This window comes from Octopus bimaculoides, chromosome Z, assembly GCF_046866305.1.
Source record: "Octopus bimaculoides isolate indiv1 chromosome Z, ASM4686630v1, whole genome shotgun sequence".
Taxonomy (NCBI): Eukaryota; Metazoa; Mollusca; class Cephalopoda; order Octopoda; family Octopodidae; genus Octopus; species Octopus bimaculoides.
The window spans coordinates 28443678-28455427 of record NC_142944.1 but is presented as its reverse complement, the minus strand read 5'-3'; the positions used below and the strand labels follow the sequence as shown (position 1 = coordinate 28455427).

At 32.0% G+C, this 11750-nt stretch overlaps 1 protein-coding gene and 1 long non-coding RNA gene across 2 annotated transcripts in view; one reads left to right on the top strand and one right to left on the bottom strand.

Annotated features, from left to right (window-relative positions):
* The first annotated feature begins 545 nt into the window (after positions 1 to 545).
* LOC149132191 (uncharacterized) lies at positions 546 to 3362 on the top strand. Its single transcript, XR_016244729.1, has 2 exons — positions 546 to 1419; positions 2586 to 3362. It is a non-coding gene; the product is annotated as an uncharacterized LOC149132191 (long non-coding RNA).
* Positions 3363 to 5993: 2631 nt separating this feature from the next.
* The window catches only part of LOC106867788 (sorting nexin-5), a 109969-nt gene continuing 104212 nt past the window's right edge, over positions 5994 to 11750 (bottom strand). Inside the window, exon 14 of the mRNA XM_014912780.3 lies at positions 5994 to 8903. Coding sequence (XP_014768266.1) covers positions 8766 to 8903 — 138 coding nt within the window. The 3' untranslated portion in view covers positions 5994 to 8765. The remainder of the gene's footprint in view (positions 8904 to 11750) is intronic.

The window sequence follows — 11750 nt, the reverse complement described above, 5'->3', positions numbered from 1 at the left end:
ATACAAGAAATAAACTTTAAAAATAATGAGACTTTATTCTTCCATTAAAAAGTACAGTGGACCAAATAAAAACAGCACAAATTTTGGTGGTTATATGGTTCATCCATCGTTAAGATAATTCAGCTTGGGCCATCGTTGGTTACATGTGCTCCATTATATTAATTTTGTTCTGGTGAATAATGGCAGGAAAATAATATGACTCACTTTAATGTAAATTGGTTACCCCTCTGCTCAAAGATGATTTGTTACATTAATTTACATTAATTTATAGGCTCCAGAGCACATTCAGAATAGTAGTTTGAGAATGCATTATGCACAACATGATTGGATCTTCGACCCAAATCCTGTGCAATACTCAACCAATCAAAGCACAGGACTCAACCACTGTTCAAAACTCACATGACAAGTAAAACGACCAATCATTACAGATTAATGTGCTGAGCCTATAAAAGGTCTAGCAACAGTCCAAGCATTCACAATAGGTATGTTAATCAATCACTACAAATTAATGTGATGCATCTACGTAAGTCAAATGTTTTCAATATGCAATAATAGAAATTTGTCTCGCTACATTGAAGTGGTAAAGTCGGTTCTTCCTTTAAAATAAAGTTTGTTTTGCTATCTAAAATTATATAATACATAATGGGTCACTGTGTTCTAAATTATAACTTTTTGCAATTTATAATCAATCTGAACTTTTGGAGAAGTTTTTCTTAAAATATAAGGCATTTCATTTAATTAGTATTAATACTTTGATTCTTAAAATGAGGAAGTGTTATATTTAAACAATTTGTTTTCGTTAGGATTTGCATTCACGAAGACATGCCCGAATTATTGAACATTATGAAAATTTTGAATCTTACACTTTCAACAAGATATCTTCTGTACGAAGTAGAAATAATTCAAATATTTAATGTAAGGAAACAATGTTAAAAAGGTCGAAACAAGAATCAAAATAAAACAATAACAAGTTCTGCTGTGACCGTCAGAGAAAATGCTTGCAACATTTCTGAGGTCGATAAAATAAAGCACTAGTCTTATACCGGGATCAATGATAACGACTAGTCTTCCTACCCTTCAAACTGCTGACTTTATGCCTAAATTAGAAATATTTTCAATAGAAAATTCGAAATTTATCTACGGGGAGATAACTAGCAAAGTAGAAGAACAGTATCAAACATCGCTTTTGTTAAGATTTTACCATTTGAACGAGCCTCTAATTATTTTGATAATTCTCTACGAAACAGACATTAAACGGCATTGTATTAATTCAAATTTTAAACCGCGAAAGGTTAAAGAAAATCAATATTTACATTGAAAACAGGAGTTGGGGATCGAATCATACGAACATAAGTCAAGAAAATTACCGAAGATGACTGGTTTTATGATTTGGAAAATGAATTCACTAACTTGACCGAAGTAGGTTCTTATAGATTTCTACTTTCATTTCTTAACAACATCATTCGGTTAACCAGCTTAGTAGAAAATACTACGTTATAAATCACCACATTTCGGCATTCGTCAACAAGACCTTTCTTGTTTGGGCACTTGAATCTCCATTCATAGATTTCTCTTCTAAAACTATTGTAATAGTATTCTTGGTTAATGTTAACATTATTACCCGGAAGCGAACTCGAAAAAAAAAAAAGAATAGTGCAATGGGTGTAAAAAAAAAAAGGTGTAAGGAAACGAATATGAAAACATGTGCAGAGAGCAACGGGGGTAGGGAGAGGCCTTCGGAAAATTCACAAGATCCAATGCTTTTCTCCGGGTAGTTGAGGAGAGAACTTCAGAAAATTCACAAGATCTGAATTTTTTCCCTCGTAACTTTGAGGAAAATGGATATCTTTCTACTTCACACCCACATAGGAAACAAAAATGCACGAAAAGCAACGAGGGTGGGGAGAGGACTTCGGAAAATTCACAAGATTCACAAGATGCGAGTTTTTCCCTCGTAACTTTGAGGAAAATATAATCCTTTTGAAATCACAAATTAGGTTTTTCCTCAGGAACGTGGATGCTAAACATCCCTTTGAAGGGTTCGGGTTCTTACTTCTACATACACACACATTATCTATCTATCTATCTATCCATCCATCTATTTAGTAGAAGTAAGGACCCGAACCCTTCAAAGATATGTTTAGCGTCTAAATTCCTGAGGAAAAGCCTAATTTGTGATTTCAAAAGGATTATATTTTCCTCAAAGTAACGAGGGAAAAACTCGGATCTTGTGAATTTTCCAAAGTCCTCTTCCCATCACCTCGGAAAAGATTTTCACTACAAATTTCTTTATAATCGTAATCTATACCGTTTGAAAGGTATTTATATAAAATTTCAGTAAAAAAAACAAAAACATTTTCCTAAAAGTTATGAGGGAAAAACATCGGATCTTGTGAATCTCCCGAAGGCTTCTCCCCCGCCCCCGTTTCTTTCTGGGCATTTTTGTTTTCATATTCGTTTCCTACACCTTTTTTTTTTTTCGATTTTGTTTCCGGGTAATAATGTCACCATTAACCATATTCTTTACTTTTAGAAATACGTTGTCAAATTCGACATCATTTTCTTTTATCTTTCATTTGTTTCAGTCATTGGATTGCGTCCATGCTGGTGCACCTACTTGACGGATTAAATCAAATGAATCCACCCCATTACTTATTGAAGCCTACAAACTGCTTAGTTACGGTGACCTAAACAAGCCAACATGCGATGATGGCGACAAACACACGTATATACACACAAACATATACACGACGGCTTTTTAGTTTCCGTCTACCAAATCTACTCACACGGCTTTAGTCGGCTCGGGGCGATATAGTAGAAGACACTTGGCCAAGGTGCCACGCAGTGGGACTGAACCCGGAACTAGATGGATTGAAAGAGAACCTCTTACCAGACATTATTTAAAAATAATGTTTTAATTTCTGCTAGAAATGAGAGCAGAAATCTATTATAATTTAAATATTTATTCATTTCGATCATTCGTAAGAGCCGAGCCAAGTTGTGCATTCCCTACTATTATTAGTTTATTTTTCAATCTCGCATTTAAATGTGCCTAAATCGCAATTATTCCAAATTATTTAGACAATTTCAAACAAATCTTAATATTTTTGGAGGTGGAGTTTTGGAAAAACGTTTATGACCTCATGGAGAAAGAAAAATGGTATGTCAGGGTTTGGGAGCAAAATGTTTTTTAAAAAAATTAAAACTTTGGGGTAACTAAAGGAAAACTATCCAGTTCTTTGCTTTTTTGTTTTTTCCGTGATGCGATAGCTATTCCAAAATTCCGCCATTTTTTTTTTACGTGTTATTGTTTACATCATGTATTGTCAGCCAATAAATAACTTGAAATATTCATTTGATAACTATTGTCTACAGCGTTTAAAAGAAGTGTAACATTTCCTCTGGTAATTGTTTGTGTCCACTCCTTCACCTTATTTTCGTTCACAGCAAGGACATTCTAGTTGTCTAGAGATACGAGGGGTCAAATTTTTTTTAAATATTCATAATTGAAAATAAAAACTTGATTACAAACATTGCCCCCTTTTCTCTATTATGTGCGTATGTGCATCCGTAGATTTCTAGACAGTGAAGAGAAGCCGTCATAAGAAAACTTTCGTTAAAAATAACATGCACACGATTTTTTTTTCTCAATAGAAGTAAATTCTAAAGTAAACGTTTCTAGTAGAGAAGTAGAAGAGAACAGAAGCAAAAATGGGAATATACACGCACGGTTAAATATAGAAACTATCACAGTGTCGCTTCCCGAAGAATTTTAAAATGTTAGCTTTCCGAAACTTTTTTTTTCAATCTTGCAAAAACACGAAGATTAAGAATAAACAGAAAAAGTACACAAATATATTTTACATACCTGTCGTATACGTCGGTTTTGTTTATAATAACATAAGTTTAGTCACTGTTTCAGTACGTGTTTGTGTTCTTCATTGATCTTATGTGAAAACAAAACCGACGTATACGACAACTATGTAAAATATATTTGTGTACTTTTTCTGTTTATTCTTGATCTTTGTGTTTTTGCAAGATTGAAAAAAAAAGTTTCGGAAAGCTAACATTTAAAAATTCTTCGGGAAGCGACACTGTGATAGTTTCTATATTTAACCGTGCGTGTATATTCCCATTTTTGCTCCTGTTCTCTTCTACTTCTCTACTAGAAACGTTTACTTTAGAATTTACTTCTATTGAGAAAAAAAAATCGTGTGCATGTTATTTTTAACGAAAGTTTTCTTATGACGGCTTCTCTTCACTGTCTAGAAATCTACGGATGCACATACGCACATAATAGAGAAAAATGAAACAAATATGGATGACTTGCTCCGAAACACCACCGAGTGGGGAACGCTTCTCAAAAATAACCTGCAGTTGTTTCCTTCAAAATTCCTACATGCTCGAAATGTACATACATCAAAGTATATTTGTAGAAAATTTCACGAAAAAATATTAATTTTCCTGGAAGTTAAGAAGAATTTAAGTGGACTCTGTTGGAATTTCCGAAAATTGTCCCCCACCCCCATTCCAAAACACTTTCACCGGAAATTTTTGTATATTCGGATTCTACATAGTAAATACTATATGCATAGAAAATTTCATTAAAAAATATTCATTTTTCTTAAAGTTATGACCTCCCAAAGTCTGGGGGGTAAAACCCTGTAGTTATGCCATTTTTTCCCTACAAATATCGAAAATAAACTAGACTAGTACTCGCTAGATGCTATACGCATCCTCCGGTATGATATCGTCATCGAAGCTAGATCTTTCAAATATATGGTGTTCATAAACCACCTTGTTAACTACCAAAGTGAATCAGTTGCAACGTTTATAGGAGAGAATGATTAATAGCAAATATATGGTGAGTTGAAGTTGAGTAAATAACAGAGAAGTTGGTTTCGTTAACAGAAAAGAGATTCAGGAAGTTGACAGTAGTGGTGGGTGCAAAATCTAGGTTACTGGAAAGCACTAGTCTCTCTCTCTTTCTCTCTCTCTCTCTCTCTTTAGATGATTATTACAATCATAAATTGTTAATTCTTTAAGAAATTAATAAAACGACAGAAAATCACTAAAAATGAAAATATTAAATTATATAAAATGAAAGAAAAATTAACGTTTGTAATGGAATTTTGCAATTCCAAATGGTTTCAAAGTGTTCCCATAGGGAACAGTTCTTCTGCTGGATGGCTTATAAGGAACGGGTAATCTAACTAGTTAAAATTCCAATTTTTTTAAATAGATTACTCCAAAAAGTGGTTATGATTTTCATAACTGGCATGAAAATCTATATCCATATAGAAATTTCCAAAGAAGTCAGAAATGTGTCAAACTAAAATCATCCAGAACTGATTTAAGAGATAAAGGTATTTAGCTGCTCACTGGTAAAGGTGGTGATGTTGATAGTCATCAACATAACAACTATATCTTTGTTATAGGGATTATGAATTGGGAGAGTTTGGCCTTAACATGGCCAACAAGCAGGTTGATTCAGTTAGTCCCTAGAAAAGAGAAGCAATTAATTAAGAGTAAGGACAAGTTAAGTGATGTGGAGGAAAGCAAGAGAGCTAGATTCAACCATAGTAAGAAGGTCATGAAAGCATTTTAAGACTAAGGGACCATCATAGTAGAGGATGACCATATAGAAGGGCAGAAAAAGGATTAGGAGTGAAGATGCAGTGCTGGTGGTTGGTGTCAAATGATGGGGGAAGGGTTGCAACCAAGGATGGGGAGAGTTGGTTATGGGTGCTTAGAGAAAAATTTAATGAGGTATGTTGCAGACAGAGGGATGGGGTTAGTAAATAAATTCAAGTTTTGAATTCTCCACAGGGAAGTATCTATTGAACTTAAACATCATCTGAGATTTGTGAATCAACTAGTGTTGTTGGGCATAGTTTGTTGATTTTGGGAAAAAAAAGTACATAGTGAGAGTCACATATGGAACTTATTTACTATTAAATTAATAACTTCATATCAGAAAATTATCAAAATAATACAGTTCAAAATAACTTTTATTTTTACAAAATATTTAAATACAGTTTGAAATTTATAGAAATAAAACCATTGAAGGTAAACGTTATGTACATTCAATTTTGATATCTTCTTTTTATCTGTGAAATAAAAAAAAACATTTCTGGCACATCTTTTTAAAAGAGATCTGCGTTATATATAATTTAGGTTTTCAAGTTGTTATATAGATATTATGTTAAAATTATACTGAAACATATAAAATTGTTTATCAACTTAAACATGCATTATAATTGAAAAGAATATGAAAAAAATAGTAAAGTATTTATTAACTTGCAATATAGTGGTTTATCTCTTAGTTTAATAATAAACTTCTAAATATAAAATATAAGAATCAAACATTTCAGTAAGACAGTATTAAAATTTATTTACTAAATAATTATTGTAAACAATAACTGTAAGATCATCAAAAAATTGAAAATAGTTTTTCTTCTGATACATAACAAAATAAACCTAATTCTTCGTAAGATCTATTTTGTCATTTAGGTGGTATTTTTATGTTGTTAGTAGTACTTTGTTACATACAAATAGTAGAGTTAGTACTACTTCCGCTTGAGTGTAGTAGCAGTTTTGTAAGAGCTAATGTAATTATGACATGCAGTTTATTTATCCTTATATATATAATATCACTACTAGTATCTTACACTGGAAGTAACAATATCAATATATCAATGATACTAATAAAATGTGAAGTGTAGAGGTATTTGATTTTGATAAAGCTGGGTTTTTTTTTTCTTTTTATATAAAGAATATACTTAATCAAGTTTATCCCAGTACTCCTGGCAGAATAAAATGTTAATTTTATAAGAACTTTAAGACATTGATGTTGATATAATGATGTCAGACCTGTATAATTGAATCACATAATAGTGATATCAACAATGTGGTTTTGGTTATGCTATATCTCGCATTTTCCCTTTGGTATTAAGAATATGAAACTTTAATAGTAGAATCATAACCAAAATATTGATTGAATTGATTGGAACATATATAAGTAGATATAGAAATATTTGAAAAAAGCTGATTCAGTAAAAAATTTGACTTGAAGGTAGAAATTAAAGGCCACATTATTACAAATTGAAAACTTTAAAATCCATATCCACAAAGAAAACAAGATTGTGGACAATATGTATAAAACTAAACATAGCAAGAGTAAATAGAATTTATAATACTTTTCTCTTACAATACACCTGTGATACATCTACACACACAATACAAAAAAAAGTTTGAGAGAATTTAGTTATTAATTACAAATTAGCCAGTTAAGGAACTATTGTTAAATGAGGATGAATGGTTAGAGGATTTAAGGTTTTGGTGTCAGTGAAAATAACTAAAGCTAGTAAGTTAATGAATTACTCCTTGTTTAATGAAGACTACAAAATAAATGCTATAAAATGCTCAGGTGATTTCAGTTTAAAATTCTGTACTATCACACAAGAAAAGAAATAACAATATCAATTTGCTGATCCATGTAAGGATCAGCAAATTAAATTAGTTGAAAGATATGAATTCAATTACAGAGTATCAAAACTTTCCTAATAAAAGCACAATGCAGATGAATTGGTCACAATGTAATATGAGTTTGTCTAAAATACTTAAGCAGATCTCATATAGTGAAATATCAGAGATCTATGTGTATATGATAGGTCTTTATTTTATTTCAATGGCAAACTGAAGCACATGTAGATGAATGTTAAATCTTGGAATTCATGTCCACAAAAACAAATTTCCTGGACACAGACAATATAATTGTGAGTACAACACATACATATACTTTGGTTTTCTGTTAAAATCAAAGGCTTCTACATGATGTGTTAAGCCACAAAATAATCACAACAGTTCAAAATTTCATACCACCATAGAACATTAGTCAACAATAGTCCATGAGTTGATAGCCATTTGAGCAACCATCATATTATAAGTGACAGGGAATATCTATATCTTTGCTCGACCTGATGGAAATAACAATCAAATTTCTCTCAAATTATACATTACCAATTTAAAAAAGTAAGGATATGTTGAATAAGATAATCCAAGATACACAATATCAAAAGAAACATGATATGGTCATGTCAGGAATGTCTTTGATTGGGGCTAACTTGAATCTAAACAACAACAACAATCATCAGTTAAGAGATGAAAGTGAACATCATTGTCCCTTATTTTATTAATATCCCGAAAACACTTAACCTGACTGAATTTCAACTTGCTAGCTCACTCCCATTCACATCATTTCATCTACCTTAAAAATAAAACCTGTAAACTTTGTGCCTTAATTAAAAGTAGTCTATGAGAAGTGAATGTTTGGAGTGTAAAAAATATAATCGTGTTCAAACTTGCCAAATTTTAAGGTTAATAAACTCCTCTTCTGACAAATTGTGGGTAACTACTATTCCAGTACTAATAATAAAAATTAGAAACAAAACAGTAAACAAACAACAATAAGCAACAAAACAAAAATTACACTATTTTCTAAATCATACATATTAGGTATGTGGAAGAGAAGTAGCAATTAGAAATACCATTATGATCAAAATTAAATTGCAGTAAAACTTTTTGTTTTACTTCCGTTATTTTTGTAATATTAATTTTAATAAATTTGTTTTAAAAATAAGCTTTTAAAATTATACACATATATTTAACATGGTTTCTATTTTAGTCAATTTAAACATTCATATTAAAAAATAAAATTTTGAAATGAAACTTATCAAATATTTTACGTTATAGAACATGGCAGCTTAGTTTATTTCTTGAATAACTCTCACATGTTTTGCCAGTAATGCATATGTGTTACGAGCAGTTTTAATTTGTGACTCAGCAAAAGAAATGAAGCCTTCTTGTGAATCTGTCAATCTTTGTTTTGCGAAAGATTTCAGCTGAAAAAATAAAAAAAGGAAAAAATACTACAAAGAAAGATTACATATTTTGGTTCATCATTTGGAATTTATTGATAATAATTTCTAATGAAAACCCATTACTTTAATAATTTAAAATTTGTCAACATTTAAAATCTCAAAAGAATGAAGACCCTCTGGTAGCTTACAGAACTACATGATTGAAAACAAGGACAAATTAAATGAATGAAAGTAGTCTGTCTGTCTCTCAAATGTCAAAATAATATGTTGGAAAGGACCCACCTAATCCATGCAAGTCTAGAAAAGCAGGTGTGAAAAATGATTACAATGAGCATGTAGGTTAAGTATGTATATATGTATGTAACATTACATTTAACAGATCCTTAAGAAACCATACAAATTCATATTCCTGTATCTTTTAGGTTGCTTTTGGTAGACAGTCTTTGTTTCTGTGATCCCTTTTTGCAGGATGAATTTTATGAGAACTCTCTTTCAGTATTATGTATTTAAAAGGTAATAATAGAATATAACCAATATGTGATTATCCAACAAAAAAAATACAGATATTAAATCTCAAAAAGTTTGAAATAAGATAGATACAAAATAAGACCAAGCAAGACATTTGGTAGCTTTGAATGAAATACTATGTCAATGAAAGTTTCATAGATTTCCATTGGTATTCTATTATCTATTTGCCTTAACTTTTATTATTAACAACTTCCATTCCTTAATAACTGAATTTTCTCTTAGCAAATTAAGTTTTCTTGTAAATAGCTAATGTACCTCATATTTATGTGAATCAGAAATTTTTCAAAAATATTGAGTCTGATTCAAGTTTCAATTTTTACTGAAGTTAAAAATTAGTCGTGAAACAGTTACTGATTGGTGCAAAATTCACAGGGACATTGACTGCAAATTGATTGAGAATAATTGCATCAGAATTTGTTGAATGAGTACTAAAAGAAAGCATAATTTTTGAAATTGATGAGAACTTTTTATTTATTCATATGAGATTAGTAACAGTGTTCCTCATCAGTGGGCATTTGGTAGAAAGTACATTCAGAAAGAAATTTTGCCTTTAAAGAAAGGGATGGTAAAAATTGAATTGGACCCTGAAGTAATATTTTTGAAAAATTTGATATTCAGATTATAATACATTTTGCTTTAAAAAGAAAGGTGAGATGGTCATAAATGGAGTACTTTTAAACAAGTTTCCTTGATCAGAACTGACTGTAAGCTAAACATAATCCCTGTATTGAGCTATTACAATGAATTACATGTGCAAAATTGAAAATTGAATCAACATGTCAAATATTTTTGTAAAGTGTTTGATTTTGACAGGTATTTCCAGAGTACTCTCATTCTAGGTTTTCATCTTATAATTTACTGGACTACCCATGACCTGATGGGTCACCAATAATTCTAGGTACCGTGAAAGTCTGAGTTTCCCAGCAACAGTTTTGTTTTGTGTTTTTTTTTTCTTTTCCAGGTTATTTCGCATGCTTTCAACGAATGTGGCATCAAAATCACAAATAAACAGCTCCTTTCCTCAGAAAAGGAAAGATTTGGCTGCTATTTCTTGCACGCCCTACTACCAAGTAACAGGTATTTTGGGTCCGTTATAGCAGCCAAATCTTTGGGGGTGAGATACGTTGAATGCACTCAAAAGAAACCTATGGAAAAAAACTATTTCACACTGAGGTTACCAACGGGTCTTTTATGAAATATTTACCGTATTTTTAAAGTCATTTCCACTTAAAAAATATTTCGCCCATCATAATGTGTCTAATAGGGTTAGAGTTTCTTCCCTTTCAGGATTAAGTTATTTTTGGAGTATTTTCCCATTGTGCACTGTTTTGGGTATTTATACCCCCAAAACCCCGAACATCTCAATAATTACTGATCTGATTTATGCAAAACTTGTTTTATTCCATTTGTATTCACATTTCAGGGGCACTTTATTTTCAAAGTATTTTTCAATTATGTGCCGGTTTGGCTGTGTAACATTGCAAGCAAGCAAGCATGATTGAAGTTCATTTTTAATGCAATATAGATAGACAGCTTTTCTCATGATGATATTTTAAGTATACTTTGTTTAAGAGATAGGAATTATGTACATTATTTACATTTGACGGATATTTGTCCTCATCTTGTTTGTTGTTAACATGTTTCGGATGATATACCCTCCAGCCTTCATCGCGTGTCTTGGGGAAATTTTGAACCTGGGTTTTCATTCCTAGGGTATTTTTCGATATTATTATTATTTTTATTATTATTATTATTATTATTATTATTATGACCGGGACCTTTGGAAATATGCAGTACGTGAAAAGGCCCAGCAAGGCAAGTGAGAGCATAATCTGTGATCTCTGCCATATCTTTACTTCATTGGACACTAAAAACCCTGCTTGCGAAGAACTGTTGAGGCAAGTGAATTTGGAATTTGGAATTTGGAATTTGAATCTGGAATCGAAATCGAATCTGACGACTGGCATCCATGCTAACCTCTCCTGCATTGGACACTAAACTCTGCTTGCGAAGACCTGTTGGGGCAAGGGAAATCGAAATTGAACCATACTCGATGACTGGTCACCACACCAGTGGAGCACTAACAGCACGGTCGAGCGTGTTCATTGCCAGAGCAGCTGTCTGGCTTCCATGCTAGTGGCACCATTAGAGCGTAATCATTACCAGCATTGCTTTCTAGCACTTGTGCTGGTGGCACGTTAGAAAATTATTCGAGCGAGGTCATTGCCAGTGTCGCTGGACTGGCTCCTGTGCAGGTGGCACGTTAAAAACACCTTTTGAGCATGGCCATTGCCAGTACTGTGTGACTCGCCCTCGTGCCGGTGGCACGTAAAAGCACCC